Source organism: Gadus macrocephalus, chromosome 1, assembly GCF_031168955.1.
Source record: "Gadus macrocephalus chromosome 1, ASM3116895v1".
In the NCBI taxonomy this organism is placed as follows: Eukaryota; Metazoa; Chordata; class Actinopteri; order Gadiformes; family Gadidae; genus Gadus; species Gadus macrocephalus.
Genome location: NC_082382.1, coordinates 5,346,313 through 5,363,832, shown reverse-complemented (window position 1 = coordinate 5,363,832; position 17,520 = coordinate 5,346,313). Strand labels below are relative to the sequence as shown.

At 46.1% G+C, this 17,520-nt stretch overlaps 2 protein-coding genes across 3 annotated transcripts in view; both read left to right on the top strand.

Moving 5' to 3' along the window:
* dnah1 (dynein, axonemal, heavy chain 1) overlaps positions 1–2,085 on the top strand; it is a 48,223-nt gene extending 46,138 nt beyond the window's left edge. Inside the window, exon 78 of the mRNA XM_060063849.1 lies at positions 1,594–2,085. Within this exon, the coding sequence (XP_059919832.1) occupies positions 1,594–1,715 (122 nt within the window). The 3' untranslated portion in view covers positions 1,716–2,085. The remainder of the gene's footprint in view (positions 1–1,593) is intronic.
* Positions 2,086–3,291: 1,206 nt separating this feature from the next.
* On the top strand, positions 3,292–16,023 carry mapkapk3 (MAPK activated protein kinase 3). 2 transcript variants are annotated; one of them, XM_060063942.1, is made up of 10 exons: positions 3,292–3,996; positions 8,772–8,911; positions 9,865–9,929; positions 10,666–10,745; positions 11,319–11,445; positions 11,619–11,694; positions 11,994–12,118; positions 12,606–12,691; positions 13,548–13,625; positions 15,200–16,023. In XM_060063942.1, the coding sequence occupies exons 1-10, from the start codon at positions 3,685–3,687 to the stop codon at positions 15,356–15,358; spliced, it is 1,248 nt and encodes a 415-aa protein (XP_059919925.1). In that variant the 5' UTR covers positions 3,292–3,684; the 3' UTR covers positions 15,359–16,023. The 2 variants fall into 2 exon arrangements, with proteins under 2 accessions (XP_059919925.1, XP_059919924.1); XM_060063941.1 differs by having other exon boundaries at positions 3,293–3,996; positions 13,545–13,625.
* The last annotated feature ends 1,497 nt before the right edge of the window (positions 16,024–17,520 follow it).

Sequence of the window (17,520 nt, the reverse complement as noted above, 5' to 3'; positions counted from 1 at the left end):
AACACAGCATAGTGAACACAGCGTAGTGAACACAGCATAGTGAACCCACAGAGTAGTGAACACAGCATAGTGAACACAGAGTAGTGAACACAGAGTAGTGAACACAGCACAGTGAACACACAGAGTAGTGAACACAGCATAGTGAACACAGCGTAGTGAACACAGCATAGTGAACACAGCGTAGTGAACACAGCATAGTGAACACACAGAGTAGTGAACACAGCGTAGTGAACTCAGCGTAGTGAACTCAGCGTAGTGAACTCAGCGTAGTGAACACAGCGTAGTGAACACAGCGTAGTGAACACAGCGTAGTGAACACAGCGTAGTGAACACAGAGTAGTGAACACAGCGTAGTGAACTCAGCGTAGTGAACACAGAGTAGTGAACACAGAGTAGTGAACACAGCGTAGTGAACACAGAGTAGTGAACACAGAGTAGTGAACACAGAGTAGTGAACACAGAGTAGTGAACACAGCACAGTGAACACAGCGTAGTGAACACAGAGTAGTGAACACAGCGTAGTGAACACAGCGTAGTGAACACAGCGTAGTGAACACAGAGTAGTGAACACAGAGTAGTGAACTCAGCGTAGTGAACACAGCACAGTGAACACAGAGTAGTGAACACAGAGTAGTGAACACAGCGTAGTGAACACAGCGTAGTGAACACAGAGTAGTGAACACAGAGTAGTGAACACAGCGTAGTGAACACAGCGTAGTGAACACAGCGTAGTGAACACAGCACAGTGAACACAGCGTAGTGAACACAGCACAGTGAACACAGCGTAGTGAACACAGCGTAGTGAACACAGCGTAGTGAACACAACGTAGTGAACACAGCGTAGTGAACACAGCGCAGTGAACACAGCGCAGTGAACACAGCGTAGTGAACACAGCACAGTGAACACAGCGTAGTGAACACAGAGTAGTGAACACAGCGTAGTGAACACAGCACAGTGAACAACACTGCATAATTTAGGCAGCACAGTGCATATAGCATAGTGTACAGGCTGGTCTCTGACGGACGTGAACCGGCCTTGTAGCAAGAGGCTGGAGATTCAGGTGAACCAGAATGTTAAGTCATGATTCAGCAGATTCAGCTTTTCCAATACCATGATAAGACTACTCTCAGTGAAGGCTAACTGTTAAATTGGCTTCAAGTAGTCTGGCAGTCTGCCTTTGGTAGCCCTCTGCCCATGATGATGTACTGAAGAACCCACTATGCTTCAACCAACCAGAGCACTGAAATGGCTCAGAGTCTCCCCAAACGATCACGTTCGCAGGGTGCAATCGATGACATCTTTTAAAGCCTGAAATGAACGCACAATCGTCAGGTTCAACATAGCCCTTGAGGAACTCGTTCCTGGAGGTTGAAGTCAGCTGAACTCCTGACTGTCCGGGGAGAGGCTTGCTCTATCCAGAGTCCTGGTGTGAGGTTAGTGATGTCCTAACCTGTGTGTGTGTGTGTGTGTGTGTGAGTGTGTGTGTGTGTGTGTGTGTGGTGTGTGTGTGTGTGTGTGTGTGTGTGTGTGTGTGTGTGTGTGTGTGTGTGTGTGTGTGTGTGTGTGTGTGTGTGTGTGTGTTTCCCCTTCAGGCACCCTGTCCACCACCGGTCACTCCACCAACTATGTGATGGCGGTGGAGCTGCCGAGCGAGCAGCCGCAGAAACATTGGATCAAGCAGGGGGTGGCACTCGTCTGCGCCCTGGACTACTGACAATACACACCCACAGATACGGACACACACAGAGAGACACAACCCCAAACACACACACACACACACACACACACACACACACACACACACACACACACACAGATACCTACACCCCCAAACACACACACAAAGACACACACACCCCCAGACACAGACAACCCCCCAAACACCTTTCCCAGTTGGTCCCACAGAGTTTTGTTTATTTTAGTCAGCTAGAGGAAGATAAAGTTGGACACTGAAACCAAAGCCTAAATGGATTTTGGATCCTTTCTCCCTCAAAAGGCACATGATTGCATGATTGTAGCAAAACGCCTACGCAAAACCATTTTGAAGTTGGGTGACCGTCTAATAAAAAAGTTTTTCTCTTTCATCAACGATATTACTGAGCATCCCTTTGTAATATTTCAAAGAGTTCTCATGGACCCATCATCACCCCTGTCCAAGAAAAACACGCCCACGTCTCGTTCATCATCCAATCATCAATCACCGGGGCTTGTGCTCGGTGATATACTCACCTTACCTTACAATCCCACTACCTCCGTCCGTCGGCGGATGGGGGCTTTTTGACGTATCCATGTGCTTTCCCGGGTTGTATTACAAAGGCCATTTCATTGCGTATATTTGCAAAACACGATCTGATTGGCCGATGGATCCGTCACTGCCAAAGTTGAACATTTCTCAACTTTTGACGCAGGCCACGGATCCGACAGAACAGACGGACCCACAATGCATTTCGACAGTGCCTCATGCAGAGTCGAGATCCATCGACCGACACATGTAGTGTTGTTGAGAAATGTTCAACTTTTCAGGCAGCGACGGATCCGTCGGCCAATTTGCAAATATACGCAAATACACTGTCCAATGAAATCACCTTTGTAATACAACCCGGGAAAACACATGGATGCGTCAAAAAGCCCCCATCCGTCGACGGAAGCATGTAGTGTGAATGCAAGGTTACGGACAAGCGCTGCTGCGCCTTTAAGACGGTGACACATAGCTATAGTTGAGAAATATGATTTAATGGTGTGTTCCAGATTCCTCGGACGCCAGCCTTCCGAGTCGGAAGTCGGAAATCTCCCAGCTTTCTTGCGGCATTTCTTGGAGGCACGGCCCCTTTATGTCTTAATTTCTCGGAATTCTGAGAGTAGTCCGAGAGCAGTGATGACAATCTCAACAAAAATGGCGGCGCCCGTAAAGAGATTTATTTTCTTTGTATTTCTACCACGTTCGTCATTTGAATGACTTAATTACAATGCTTCTTTATTCCGGTCACCAATTTATGCATTGCACGGCCTTGCTGTGCGTGCAATACAATGTAAAGTTGTGTTGTTTGTTTTAGAGCTTGTATGCTAAAGAGGCTAATGTAGCTAACAATAAACAACGACTAGCCAATTTCATGACACAATCACAAAGTCGAACGGGAACGCTATAAGTTCTCCGAGACCGAAAATGCAACTCGGAAGGCTGGTGTCCGAGGCATCAGGGTCACACCATAACTAGAGGGGCGTGGGGCTGGTGCATAAGGGGCGGGGGGGGGGAGGGTGCTACAGGGGGCGGGGGCTGGTGCTGTACGACGCACCGATGAAGCGGCAGCACATTTTGAGCGGCTGGTGAGAAGTGGTGACTTCATATGAACGGAAACTACCTTCAGCCGGCCATAGTTCCGTTAGCGGAACGAGGAGAACACGCGGATGGATTAACGAGTGTTGTTCTTTAAATTTGCACTTTGGCAATACTTGTTGGAGTGACATAAATTTACGGTGATGTAAAATCAATACGCCTTGGCTGGTTATTTGTAATTGTTATGTTGGAAACCACCGCAGAGACTGCAGCGCTTTGCACAGCCAGACGCACAGCCAGACGCACAGCCAGTCCTTCCTGGCAAAGGAGTCGTTTCCCCATTTGAAGTCACTTATTTATAGTCCTTACGAAGAATTAGGCTACTCATTGCTTTTGGCACTATAGTATAATGTACAAGGAAAACTCCGGGGTGACTATGCTGGAAAATGGGAATGAACAAGAGAAACCTCTCCAAGCGCCCAGGGCAGAACCAGACCCGGACTCACCAGAGTCCGGGCTGGACGCCCCTTTTGGAACTGACAAAAAGGACACTGAATCCGTTTCCACACGCTTTCCTTTGCCTATTTATACCAAACTGGAGATCAAGCGGAACGCGGTGACGGATGACTACAAGATCTCCACCCAGGTGCTGGGACTGGGAATCAACGGCAAGGTCCTGCAGTGCTACAACAAGAAGACTGGGGAGAAGTGCGCGCTGAAGGTATCCACTTACACACCTAAGTGTTAATAAATAGCTGTGTGTTGTGGTCAAATATGAGTTATTATCACACTATAGCAGCCTATAATTAATATTATTATTTTTTATTTCCATCAAATTAAAATCCAAAAACCATCGCTCAATGTATGCTACCATGCTTCAATAGGCCTAACGGTATTAGGACAACTAGGACAACTTATATGTAACCGTGATGTGCATAATCAACCGCAAGTAGGCCGACGGTGTTTTCATTGATATCTAACCGAGAATGGTTTGGGGTGTTCCTGTATAGCTCCCTCTAGATTATGTTTAAATAACCATATTTGTAACGCAGGTCACCAAGCACCACCTCCCCAAATCAGTTTCTGCCATTCAAGACAGGGCCACTTTACACCAGGAGCAGTAAAAAGTTACAATACACACTTTTCTATTTCTATTTCCTCTGTTGCTTTACTGTTTCAGTGCATCGAAGTTGACAGTATTCTCAGAACGTTGGTAGTGACTTGCCCACCCCTCCCCCATATCACCAACAACTCCTTCACCACAGCCCCTCCACCTGTACCACCATCACCACGATTACTGCCACCATTCCACACCTCCACCAACCCCCTTCACAAACACTATCCCCTCCACCGCACCACCACCACCGGGGTAGAGAGCTCACGGTCAGACGGATCACAGCCTCTTAGGCCTCTGCTACCACACAACAAGGAGCGGAGCCAAGACCAAAGGGACAGAACGAACCTCTGCTGATAAGAATGAAGACAGAACCGGAGGCTGCGGCCGCTTAGAGTAGAATATTTATCTGTACCGAGAAAGCATCGCATGTTGAGGCTCAGCGCAGGGTCCTCTAGTTGCATAATACAATCATAAGCCCAAAAAAAACTCGCTGGCTGGTCAACGAGTTTAGGGTGAGTGTGCTGGGCCACATTTTAAATCAAGGCAAGGACAAGCGTGTCTCTTATCGTCTGAAGAACAAACAGCAGTGGGAAAGCCTCTGGCTGCTGCCTGCTACCCACGATGCACATCTGTCATTAAAACACTTTTGAGGTTTGACATTTGTGGAAGGAGGAAATTAACAAGTTATTATGTCGTCTTCTACAGGTCCTTTTGCTCTGATTCCTATCTATGATTATTAGCTGGAGCAGGCTTCACTGTGTGTTCAATGTAATAAATAGGGTCATTTATCGAGGTGCACATCCTATCGGCACTGCTGCTAATTTATGAGCCTCTCTGTGTTTAATGAATCAAGGATGGAGGGGGCACAAATATCACAACCACTTGCTTTTAAATGAAGTGCGGTGGAGGGTGCCAAACATGATGGACGGTTATAGGGGCAATTCACTTTGCAACGGACGTTAGAGTGGAGGCCTTGCAATCAGATTACAGGCCTCCTGTTCCCAGTGGCCCCGGTCTCTGACTGAGGAGCCCAGTGATGGAACAAACCACAAAGGCTCCCCTTACCTGTCAGCCCCATTAAGAGCTCCCTCTTGTCCCTGGCTGGCATGCTGGGGGGCTTTCTGCCCGCTCTGCCGGTCTACCTCCATAGGGGGAAGAACTACACCATCTCTGCCTGTAACTCTGCTCTCCCGGCACCCAGGCCCGCCGCTCCCTATACCCAGAGTACGACGAGTGCGTACTGCGTATGGCACCAAGTACCTGGGGCGGGGGGCACCAAAAATTAAGGTTTCTTTCTCGGAAGTCCTGTCCAGGGCACAATTTAATGTCGAGTCGCCTAGGGCACCGAAACGGCCTGCGCCGGCCCTGCCAGCGCCACTTCCAAACCCCGGGTCTGTGTGGTTTTAAAGCGGGTTTGACTCGGCTCTGGTGCTTATTGGCTTTAATAAGAGATGTCTAGCTGGTAGAGCAAGGCATTAACACTTCTAGGGTTTGGAAATGCCATATATATGCAATTGTTTGGTAGTTGCTTTGATCCAAAGGTCATTTTAAAAAAGATATCTATATAACTATATAGATACTTTTTTTTACTATACTATATAGCACTGTCGCGGCTCTTTCCCACACGCTGAGGGCTGAACGGCAGCTCGTTAATGGGGGTTAATCAGTGGGTGAGTTCCGACCTGAGATCATCTGCTGACTCAGACTGTTGGAACACTCCTTCTTTCTGCCCTTCGCTCCGGCTTCCTGTGTTGTTGAAATGTGGCGTTAAGTTGAGCTGTTAAAAAGGGCCAGACAACGGCAAGAGGAGATTTAGTTAGTATCGTGTGATCTTCCTTCTGTTGTTTCTAGTATTGGACCCTTTTGATGTTCAACATACACGCTGTGGCATCTGATGGGTGTGTTGAGTGTATTAGCGTTGGTCCAGTAGGTTTAAATGTGCTGCTGTCATTGAGAGGGGAAGTTTGACACTGAGGATGCGTCCTATATCTAATAATACACACTGGGTTACCTCTTGGACTGCTTATAACTATGTGTTTGTTGTTTGAACGCCCTCTGAGGTGTGTTTTATCGTATTAAAGGTAATTCATTCCCTGAGTGAATGTAATAAAAACACAGGCCTTTTATTGCCATAGTTTAAAATCAAGATTAATAAGTAGTCATCCCTATTGGGCACAGTAATTCTCTCTGTAAAAAGGGAAAGCAAATATGTGTAAGTGTTGCTTCCAAGATATAATAAAACATAAAGGGCCTGGGAGTTTAGTCACAGTGTGTCTGTGTCTGTGTATTTGTAATGTGTTTAATTCAAACCTGTCATAGCAGAACTGGGCTGGGGAGTTTTGAGTGTGGTGGGGATGTTAAGGTTAGAGAGAGTTTATCAAGTGGGACGGTTAGAAGCACACTTCCCCTACTGCCACTCTAAACAGCACAGCTTTCCTTCCTCTTACCGTGAATCATCTTCAGTCATATTTAGTTGACCTGCTTCTCGTCGATCATCATTATGGACCCACATTTTCATAACCCTTGCTAAGCTTGATCATGAAACCACCGAAATACACACAAAAAACAAACCTCTGAAATTGATTCAGAATGCATGTTTGTGTGTAGTATATATATATATATATATATATATATATATATATATATTGAACTACTATGGGGTAAAGTTTGTTTTCAGATGTATGTAGACTGTATTTGGGTGTGCTTGAAATGTTATTCAAATAGAAGGAGTACCTTTATAAACTGTGACTCACCCATGGGAGTCACAGAGTATTTAAACGTTAGTGTTATTCCTTTTTTGCTTTTTCCATTCGGATTTGGGAGTCTTTATTCCGGCCTAGTGCTATCCCACCATGCTCTGAGCTGGTTTTGTGTCGCCGCGTTGTTCTGAGTGCGGGTGCTGTTCCACGAGGGTGCTGTTTGCTCCAGGGTGCTGCTCGGACCCAGTCTGCTGTCATCATCACGGTGCGCTTCTCTCCACCCCCACCCTGGCGTGTGTGACGGCCTTGTGGACAGCAGCAGGGAGGTCATTCCATCTCGGTTACATCCCAGAATACACTCTGATGCACGAGGCTCGCAATGTCAAGGTCCACCACCTGCTTGTGCGTGTTCTCCTGTTTTCATGTGCGTGTCTGCGGGGGTGGGCCCTCCGTCCGGCATTGTGACGGGCTTACGCTCCACAGAGTGGGGGGGGGGGGGGGGGGGGGGGGTGGTGGTTATAGCCATGCCTCTGATCACGTGACCAGACACATGGGATTGAGTCAGTGACTTCCTACCAAGCTCTTGTGCAGCTTCCTACAGTACGGAGGAATCGCAGAACTGGAGCATTAACTATAAAGTCATTGAGCAGACACGATATCCTCAAGCCGTTAACACGGAGCGAGGCTAAGGATGGAGAATAGTTCAACAGGCAGCCTGCAGACACTGCAGACGTCGGTCTGTTGTCTATCATGGCCCCGGTCATGGTCAGTTTGATGGCAGAATACACTGACCCCCTCTTACACATCAATAAGAAGAATCTTTATGGGAATGACGCAACAGAAATCAACATGTGCTGTATTGGATAAATTCAGTTATAAAGACCACTGTGCTATAATGACCACTGTGCTATAAAGACCACTGTGCTATAAAGACCACTGTTCTATAATGACCACTGTGCTATAATGACCACTGTGCTATAAAGACCACTGTGCTATAATGACCACTGTGCTATAAAGACCACTGTTCTATAATGACCACTGTGCTATAATGACCACTGTGCTATAAAGACCACTGTGCTATAATGACCACTGTGCTATAAAGACCACTGTTCTATAAAGACCACTGTGCTATAATGACCACTGTGCTATAAAGACCACTGTTCTATAAAGACCACTGTGCTATAATGACCACTGTGCTATAAAGACCACTGTGCTATAATGACCACTGTGCTATAATGACCACTGTGCTATAATGACCACTGTGCTATAATGACCACTGTGCTATAATGACCACTGTGCTATAATGACCACTGTGCTATAAAGACCACTGTGCTATAAAGACCACTGTGCTATAATGACCACTGTGCTGTAAAGACCACTGTTCTATAAAGACCACTGTGCTATAAAGACCACTGTGCTGTAAAGACCACTGTGCTATAAAGACCACTGTTCTATAAAGACCACTGTGCTATAATGACCACTGTGCTATAAAGACCACTGTGCTATAATGACCACTGTGCTATAAAGACCACTGTGCTATAAAGACCACTGTGCTATAATGACCACTGTGCTGTAAAGACCACTGTTCTATAAAGACCACTGTGCTATAATGACCACTGTGCTATAATGACCACTGTGCTATAATGACCACTGTGCTATAATGTCTGCGTGTTTCTCCAGATCCTCTACGACAGCCCCAAGTCCCGGCGGGAGGTAGAGCTGCACTGGCACGTGTCGGGGGGACCCCACATCGTACGCATTCTCAGCCTCTACGAGAACATGCATCACGGCAAGAAGTGCCTCCTTATCATCATGGAGTGGTATGTCTTACTGACAGGACTACATTACCCACAACCCCCAGCTCCCACAAGCAGGCACCTTTCTCAACGGTATAGAGAGTTCCCTCTCAAGGGTCCAGATGCGTGGGCGTACACCGGCACGCACAATGTACAGCTCACAGGTACTAGACCACTGGCGTATGTGGTTGAGATGGTGTGTGTGTGTTTGTGTGTGTGTGTGTGTGTGTGTGTGTGTGTGTGTGTGTGTGTGTGTGTGTGTGTGTGTGTGTGTGTGTGTGTGTGTGTGTGTGTGTGTGTGTGTGTGTGTGTGTGGGAGGGTGTGGGTGTGTGTGTACGTGTACGTGTGTGTGTGTGTGTGTGTGTGTGTGTGTGTGTGTGTGTGTGTGTGTGTGTGTGTGTGTGTGCGTGCGTGCGTGTGTGTGTGTGTGTGTGTGGCTATTAATCTCTCACCCGTCTTGTCAGCTACTTCCTGTTTGAATGCTGGCGTCATAAAAGGTCGCTCTGAGAGCAGCAAACGACCAGATGTTGTGTACTGTCTTGTATACAAGCAGAGAGAGTCACTATCTCCCGCTGACGTATCACAGTGTATTACTTCTGACCCTCAGAGGAACTATACTTTTTGAATATTTATATATGCTTTATAAATGTATACATTATTTGTATGATATTTTTTTTATTTATACGTCCTCTGCATTTTCATATTCTTGGGCTTCTACTTTCCTTTGACCTTGTGTTTTTGTTAAGATGACTCAATGTAGGAGGTCTAATCCAACCAGCCATTCTTCATGTATTCAGAATACAGGGGGTGCTGTCTCAGGATTTGGAGTAAAAATGGAAAGACAGAAATATACATTTTGCTTCAATGCTTCCTAAGTATGCAGCTGTATCTTAACAGTGCAAACATTTGCCATGCACACACTCACACATACACATACACACAGACAAAGCCCAGAACATGTCCTCTGTCCATCCAGCATGCAGGAAGGCGAGCTGTTCAGTCGGATCCAGGCCAGAGGCGACCAAGCCTTCACAGAGAAAGGTAACCTCCTAAACACAAAGAGTGCCCCAAAAATAAAGAGTTTACTTGTTCTCATGGTGTTACTTTTGTTACTACTTAGGTAACAACCTAAACACAAAGAGTTCCCCCAAAATAAAGAGTTGTACTCGTGCTGTTACTGTTGTTGCTAGCTGTTATTACACAGTTTTGTGGATGACAAAGTGATTGGTCAATGGAGGCATTCTGCGGTTATTTCAGTATAGCAGACTGCTGCTATGAATTGCAGACCGTTGCTATGGACAATATTTCCAACCCAACAAACTATTTTGTTAAGCCTAAGCACTAAAATCCAATGGAATCGTTTCGTTGTTATATTTTGATTCAAATTATTGTTGACTTTAATAAGTAACCGTGTAATAAGCGGAATAATTTACAGCAAGCCGGTCATTATCGTGAAATAATGACAATAATGATCTGCTGAGCATTGTTGTGTATTAACTAGATAACATCTTAACCACGATTAAATCAAGGGGTAGTTATTAATCAGGTCGCACCTAAATTAGTCTAGATTAAAAGTAATTGCCGGTACATTTTTAATCAGCTCTCTATTGTCTGTGCACATTTTAACATCAAGTTAGGCGACAAAACTCCTCAAATTGCAACGAAATCTAGATCAACAAATTGCTTATCTCTTTATTGCATCGTTCAGGTAAAGGGTTGTTGGTGAACTCCACTCTAAGATCATTGTTCCCCTGGCTTTGTTCCCCTCTACTCACAGAGGCCAGTGAGATTATGCGGGACATCGGCGCAGCTATTGAATTCCTACACAACTTAAACATTGCACACAGAGACATTAAGGTAAGCACAGAGCCCCCATCCAACCCTGAAACCCTAACCCCAACCCCAACCCTTAGCTGAAAGCCTAACCCCCACGCTGAAACCCCAACCCCAACCCCAACTCCAACCCTAAACCCTAACCCCGACCCTAAACCCTTCCTCAAACAAACACCTTGGAGGGCTGATATCAGGCCACCAGGTGTGGGTGTGATTAGACATTACAATGGCTAATCCCACTAACGCCTGGCGGCAAAATATCAGACCTTTAAACCCTTGTCTATACAGCAACAATAACCCCTACCCAGACCCAAAGCCAAACCCTTCTCGTCGCCCTGGCCTATCTGACTGCACCACAACCCTATTCCAGACCACACTCCATCTCTCATCTCTGTACCTTATCAGCACATGACCACATACATGCCGACATGCAGCACATAAACACACACACACACACACACACACACACACACACACACACACACACACACACACACACACACACACACACACACACACACACACACACACACACACACACACACACACACACACTCTCTTTTTTTAGCTCTTTTTAACGCCTTTCTTTCCTTCTAGCCGGAGAACTTGCTCTACACCACAGAGCATGGCAGTGGAATCCTTAAGCTGACAGACTTTGGCTTTGCCAAGGAGACCACCCTGCACAACGCCCTGCAGACCCCCTGCTACACACCCTACTACGTGGGTGAGTAGCCTGTTGGGCTCTGAGACACGTCCTTAGCCTACTCCACGCTAATCCACTGGCTGCAACGACATCCGTGTACCACATGGGGGTCCGGAGGAATCATGCTTGAACGTGCAATGTTGTCTCTCAATCCCTTGGCGTGTGTGTGTTCCTTTGTGTGTGTCTTTGTGTAGCTCCTGAGGTCTTGGGGCCTGAGAAATACGATAAATCATGTGACATGTGGTCTCTGGGTGTCATCATGTACATCTTGTAAGTACTCTTTGTGTGCGTACATACGTTCGGGATAGTGTGTGTTGTGTGTACACCTTGTGAGTGTTTTTATTGTGTTTTCTGTACATCCTGTAAGTATTAAGTGTGTGTGTGTGTGTGTGTGTGTGTGTGTGTGTGTGTGTGTGTGTGTGTGTGTGTGTGTGTGTGTGTGTTTGTGTGCGTGCGTGCGTGCGTGCGTGCGTGCGTGCGTGCGTGCGTGCGTGCGTGCGTGCGTGCGTGCGTGCGTGCGTGTGTGTGTGTGTGTGTGTGTGTTTAACCTCCTCTCCTCCACCGGGCAGGTTGTGTGGCTTCCCTCCGTTCTACTCCAACACGGGCCAGGCCATCTCCCCAGGCATGAAGAGGAGGATCCGGATGGGCCAGTACGAGTTCCCCAACCCCGAGTGGGGTGAGGTGTCCCAGCAAGGTACTACCCCCACACCAGTACACCTCTGGGGTGCACACCAGCATGCTGATGTTTCTACCCATCATTAACTACTGGTGCTTCAAAACAGCCATACAGATCTGGTCTTATACCCCACAATCAATGACTAGTGTTTCTAGCCCCCCAAAAAATAAAGCTCTCCTTGGAAGAATATATAATGGGATAATAAGATACAATCAGATTCAATACAATATAAAACAACTCATACGTGCCTAAATCGTCCACCTCATCAAGACTGCAGATAGTCTGGTGGAGTTCTAAGACAACGAAGCAGAGAGCCTTATCTGAGGTACGTTTAGAGGCAGTAGAGCAGAACTCAACACTGCAGCAGGCAAGACCATGGGACTTTTGTGGGACCATCGGACATCCATTACTGGATGATAATGCGTGTGTGTGTGTATGGAATCGTGAATTAAATATATTTTGTACAGCCTTCCTTTTGATATTTCCCTCTCCTTGGTTCTTCCAGCCAAAGATTTGATCCATCAGCTGCTGAAGACGGACCCTAACGAAAGGATGACCATCACCCAGTTCATGAACCAGCCCTGGATCAACGTACGTAAAAACACTACCGAGACAGGCCTCGTCCAGTCTGCGTTAACACAACACTGAAACAGGCCTCGTCCAGTCTGCGTTAACACAACACTGAAACAGGCCTCGTCCAGTCTGCGTTAACACAACACTGAAACAGGCCTCGTCCAGTCTGTGTAAACACAACCCTGCAACACACGGAAACAGGCCTCGTCCAGTCTGTGTAAACACAACACTGAAACAGGCCTTGTCCAGTCTGCATTAACACAACCCTGCAACACACGGAAACATGCCTCGTCCAGTCTGCGTTAACACAACACTGAAACAGGCCTCGTCCAGTCTGCGTTAACACAACACTGAAACAGGCCTCGTCCAGTCTGTGTAAACACAACCCTGCAACACACGGAAACAGGCCTCGTCCAGTCTGTGTAAACACAACACTGAAACAGGCCTCGTCCAGTCTGCGTCAACACAACACTGAAACAGGCCTCGTCCAATCTGCAGCATTTGGCCACTTAGAATTTCGTTACATGTATGTTTTATGAAATGACAATAGATATTATCTATCATTTTTTATTGATGAAAATGAAAAGGAAAACTGAAAAAATAGATAAAAGAGAACGACATTGAGAAATGTCCGTTGGCTCTCCAAAGTATTTTGTTTTATTCTGTTTGTTTAATAACCCTGACAAAGTATTTTAGACATCTCAAGGTCATAAAGTGTAGTTAATTATTTCAATAGGAAACTGTAGGGAGCTGGAGAACTGACAAAACATGCTTAATTTCACTCAGAACTTGCGGTGGTCGTGTATAATGATACCGTAAGATGTTGAAATGCTTCTGGTGAAAGCGTTTGTTTGTCTGTTCTGTACCCTAGCAGTCTATGGTGGTACCCTCCACGCCGCTTCACACCACGCGGGTCCTCACCGAAGACAAGGAGATGTGGGACGACGTCAAGGTCAGCACCTCTGCAACACTGACATACAGTGGGCGTGCCGTGGCATTACACCTCACCCGCCTAATACTGCCAACTGGTGGTCTTACACTGGCATTACACCTCATCCGCCAAATACTGTCCACTAGTGTTCTTACACTGGCATTACACCTCACCGCCCAATACTGCCAATTACTGGTCTTACACTGGCAGTACACCTCACCCGCCCAATACCGTCAACCCGAGCTTGAGTTAGACGCTTGGAGGTTTGGAGATTGCGAAGAGATTAAAATTTAAAAGATTCATCAACATATTATTTATAATGCTGACATTTATTAAAATAATGTAAATACAATTTAGAACAGGGAATAAATGTATATTGTATCTAAATCCTTATACCGTGTATCTATGGAAGAGGTGACTATAATGTCCTGGCTGGTCTAAACCAACCTGTTTGGTTCCTCTCTATAACCTCTCTTTGAACACGGAGTACACCTTTCCCTCCGGGTCGTTACATTGAATTCTATCCCTGCAAGGCATGTCTCTGTTCACACACATTTCAACATGTCATATGCTCCAGCACAATGCCTTTTTTAACCTCATTCAGGGTCACATCGGGTGTGCATGCTCTATCCACGCGTATGTGCGTGTGTGTGTGTGTGTGTGTCTGTGTGTGTGTGTGTGTGTGTGTGTGTGTGTGTGTGTGTGTGTGTGTGTGTGTGTGTGTGTGTGTGTGTGTGTGTGTGTGTGTGTGTGTGTGTGTATGTGTGAGGTGAATTCCTGAGCACATAAGGCAATCGAGGTGATTTAATCAGTGGTTTATAGAGTAGGGACACAATGGCTATGGCTTCACACAACGGTTGAACGCACCCATTTGAACAGAAAGCGGTTCAGGCCATACAACATAATGGTCACAATGCAACCCACAGAACGAGTTGGTTTGAGGCCCTGTAAAATGGAGAAATATATATGAGATGAATGCATAATAAAAATGCATAGATCCTTGCTTAGTCTGACAAATCAGATTTTAGATAAATAATCTAAAGTCTGACGGCAGATTTACGCTTAAGGTCACGTGCCGTCTCCCCAGGGGCTATTGCACAGTAGGACTACAGGAGGATGACTGTAGGTTAGTCCCTGCTGGATCAGAACCTTATCCTGTGCAACACTATAGTGGTGAAGTGTTGTTCTACAGATGATGAATTTAGTTTCACCCTAAGCTAAAGAGGGAGCCAGTCGGGAGAACTAAACAGATAAAAGAGTGACCTCCTGGCAAACCTCTGTGTACTGGGCATACGTGTGTTTTTCTGTGAATGAGTGTGTTCGTACGTGTACGTTTGTGTGTGCGTGTGCATGCCAGTATTCTGGTATGTGTTCATGTGCGGGTGTATGTATGTGTGTGTGTGTGTGCACTTGTTTATATGCATGTTCATACGTGTGTTTATGTGCGTGCGTGTGTGTATCTATGTGTGTGTGCACCTGTTTATACGCACGTGTGTGTGTGTGTGTGTGTGTGTGTGTGTGTGTGTGTGTGTGTGTGTGTGTGTGTGTGTGTGTGTGTGTGTGTGTGTGTGTGTGTGTGTGTGCACCCTCTGCAGGAGGAGATGACCAGTGCGTTGGCCACAATGCGCGTGGACTACGACCAGGTGAAGATCAAGGACCTGGACACCTCCAGCAACCCGCTGCTCAACAAGCGGCGCAAGAAGGCCGCAGCCGGCGCCAAAGGGGGCGGAGGCAACGTGTGCCAAAGCCAGTGACCGGAGACCAAGAAGAAAAAGAAGAGGAAGAAGCAGGAGGGACCTAGGCCTGTCCCAGACTTAAGGAGGAGGGGGAGGAAGAGGGTTTGGAAGAGGAGAGGCTCTTTTGGAGAACAACAGCCGCCGCGAATAATGGACGACTGCTGGCCTGTTGGCAGAATGTCACCACACCGGTTCTCCTCCACCCAGTCCTGAATATCAGCAGGCTTGATTGTAGTTAGCATTTTTACATAAAAAGCTTTTTTTGTATCTGTGTGTGTGTGTTTGGCAAGAGAGTGCTTTTTTAAAGGACAAGTTAATACCTTATTGATGGAAGACGGGAACGTCAGGTTTGTAATAGTGTGCATATGTGACTTGATTCACTATTTCAGGTTTAGGATCCTTCCCATGCAATAACGGTACAAATATGTTAGACTTGCATGCACATGTTCGCACACACACACACACACACACACACACACACACACACACACGCACATACACAAACACACACAAATGGTAGCCAGTAACACACTAATGTGTTTTTTTACGTATACAAACCTCCAACTAACGGCTGCATACTGTGAATGTAGACACACACGGCCTACGTTTTAGTATTGTCTTACTCTTCACCTACTATTGCCACCTCCATTTCAGGGATTAAAGCAAAGGGTGAATCTGTACAATGGTGTCTGTTGTCCTTTACTGTGACGATATTGTGTAGTGTCACCACACCAAGAGCTTATGCCTACCCTAGGTCAACAAGGAAGTCTGGCAACTTGTTTTAGCTGAAAGAGGAAGTGTCGGTTGGACAAATAGTTATACTCTGGAGGGAGGTGGGAGCAGTTAGTTGAGGTATGTTTTTCAAAATAAAGGCGCAACACAGATTAATGTCTTATTGTTGTCGCGCCGCGAGGCTACCCACAATGCAAAGTGGTGTTGTCACATGTTTGGATGCCAGGAGTTTATGCAAGCAGCAGTGGTTGAAGGTTGATTTTTTTTCGAGACACATTTTCGTTTTAACACATTCAAAAAGTCTCCTTTATGTTGATCAGGCCTCAATGTTTACATTAGACATCTAGTTCGTGTCTTTATGAGTCAAATCCACACAATACACCAAACAGAACACTAAAGACTCACACAATGGAGAAGTCTTAAGCCCACATGCGCCCCAAATACCTGCATGAGCTTGAAAGTAAAACAATAACAGCCCTAATGCGGCTGCAGTCAGGCTTTGTGTTCAGGTTTCTCCACTTGTCCTCAGTAAACTTGTACGTAGTTGTGCAGCTGGAGTCGTGTGGGCCGACTATTAATAGCCACAGTGGAACAGTTAGCCTATTTGGGACAGAGTCATTTGACTTGGTGTTCTCAGTGAGAAGGTCATCACTATTATGTTTAGATTATGCTGTAACCTTTCCCCTACTTCTAACCAGTCGGCCGGGTTACGGGCAGCCTTCAGCAATGCCTCGAGCAGACCTCACTACCAAACCAATCAGGGCCTCCCAGCCTGCTAAACTGCAGAGAACAACACCCCTGATGAGTTGTCTGCATCACCCTCTTGTATTTCTTTGGAAGTGTTCCCGTCCAAGATAAGACGCACAAAAAAGACTTGCGGTTTGACTTTCACAATGGTCTCCATGTCGCAGGTTTGATGTGTCAAGTGTTTTTCCGCTGTGAGTCAACCGCATTGATTGACATGCCGAGTCTTGAACGATTACAGCATGATTACATGTTATTGGTATTATTCAACACATCCTTTCCTGTAATTCGACCAATGTCTGGCAATTTACTCTTAGATTTCTCCCTAATGACTCAGATAAATAACACGAGTAATGATGGATTATCTTTACTGTCATTACTGTGTCATTAATTGATCCTTAAAGAGCAGGTAGGGGTTGGGAATAATGTTCTTATATTTCTGTCATTTTGGTTTATATCCAGAACCTTTCCGCTGAGAGCCCAACACTCCACCACCACTAGAGTATCCTGTAGTAAATGTACTGCTTATCGACTTCATCTTACATGAACTTCCTCTTGCATAAACATTTGTTTCCGATATGTTTTATACCACTGTATCTCTGCCCGTTTTGCATGTTATGCACTCCGAACCATCCCTCCTCTCCCTCTTCTGGGGTCCTTCTCAAGGTTCCTTCCCTTGGATTTGATTTTGACTTTTTGTTGCC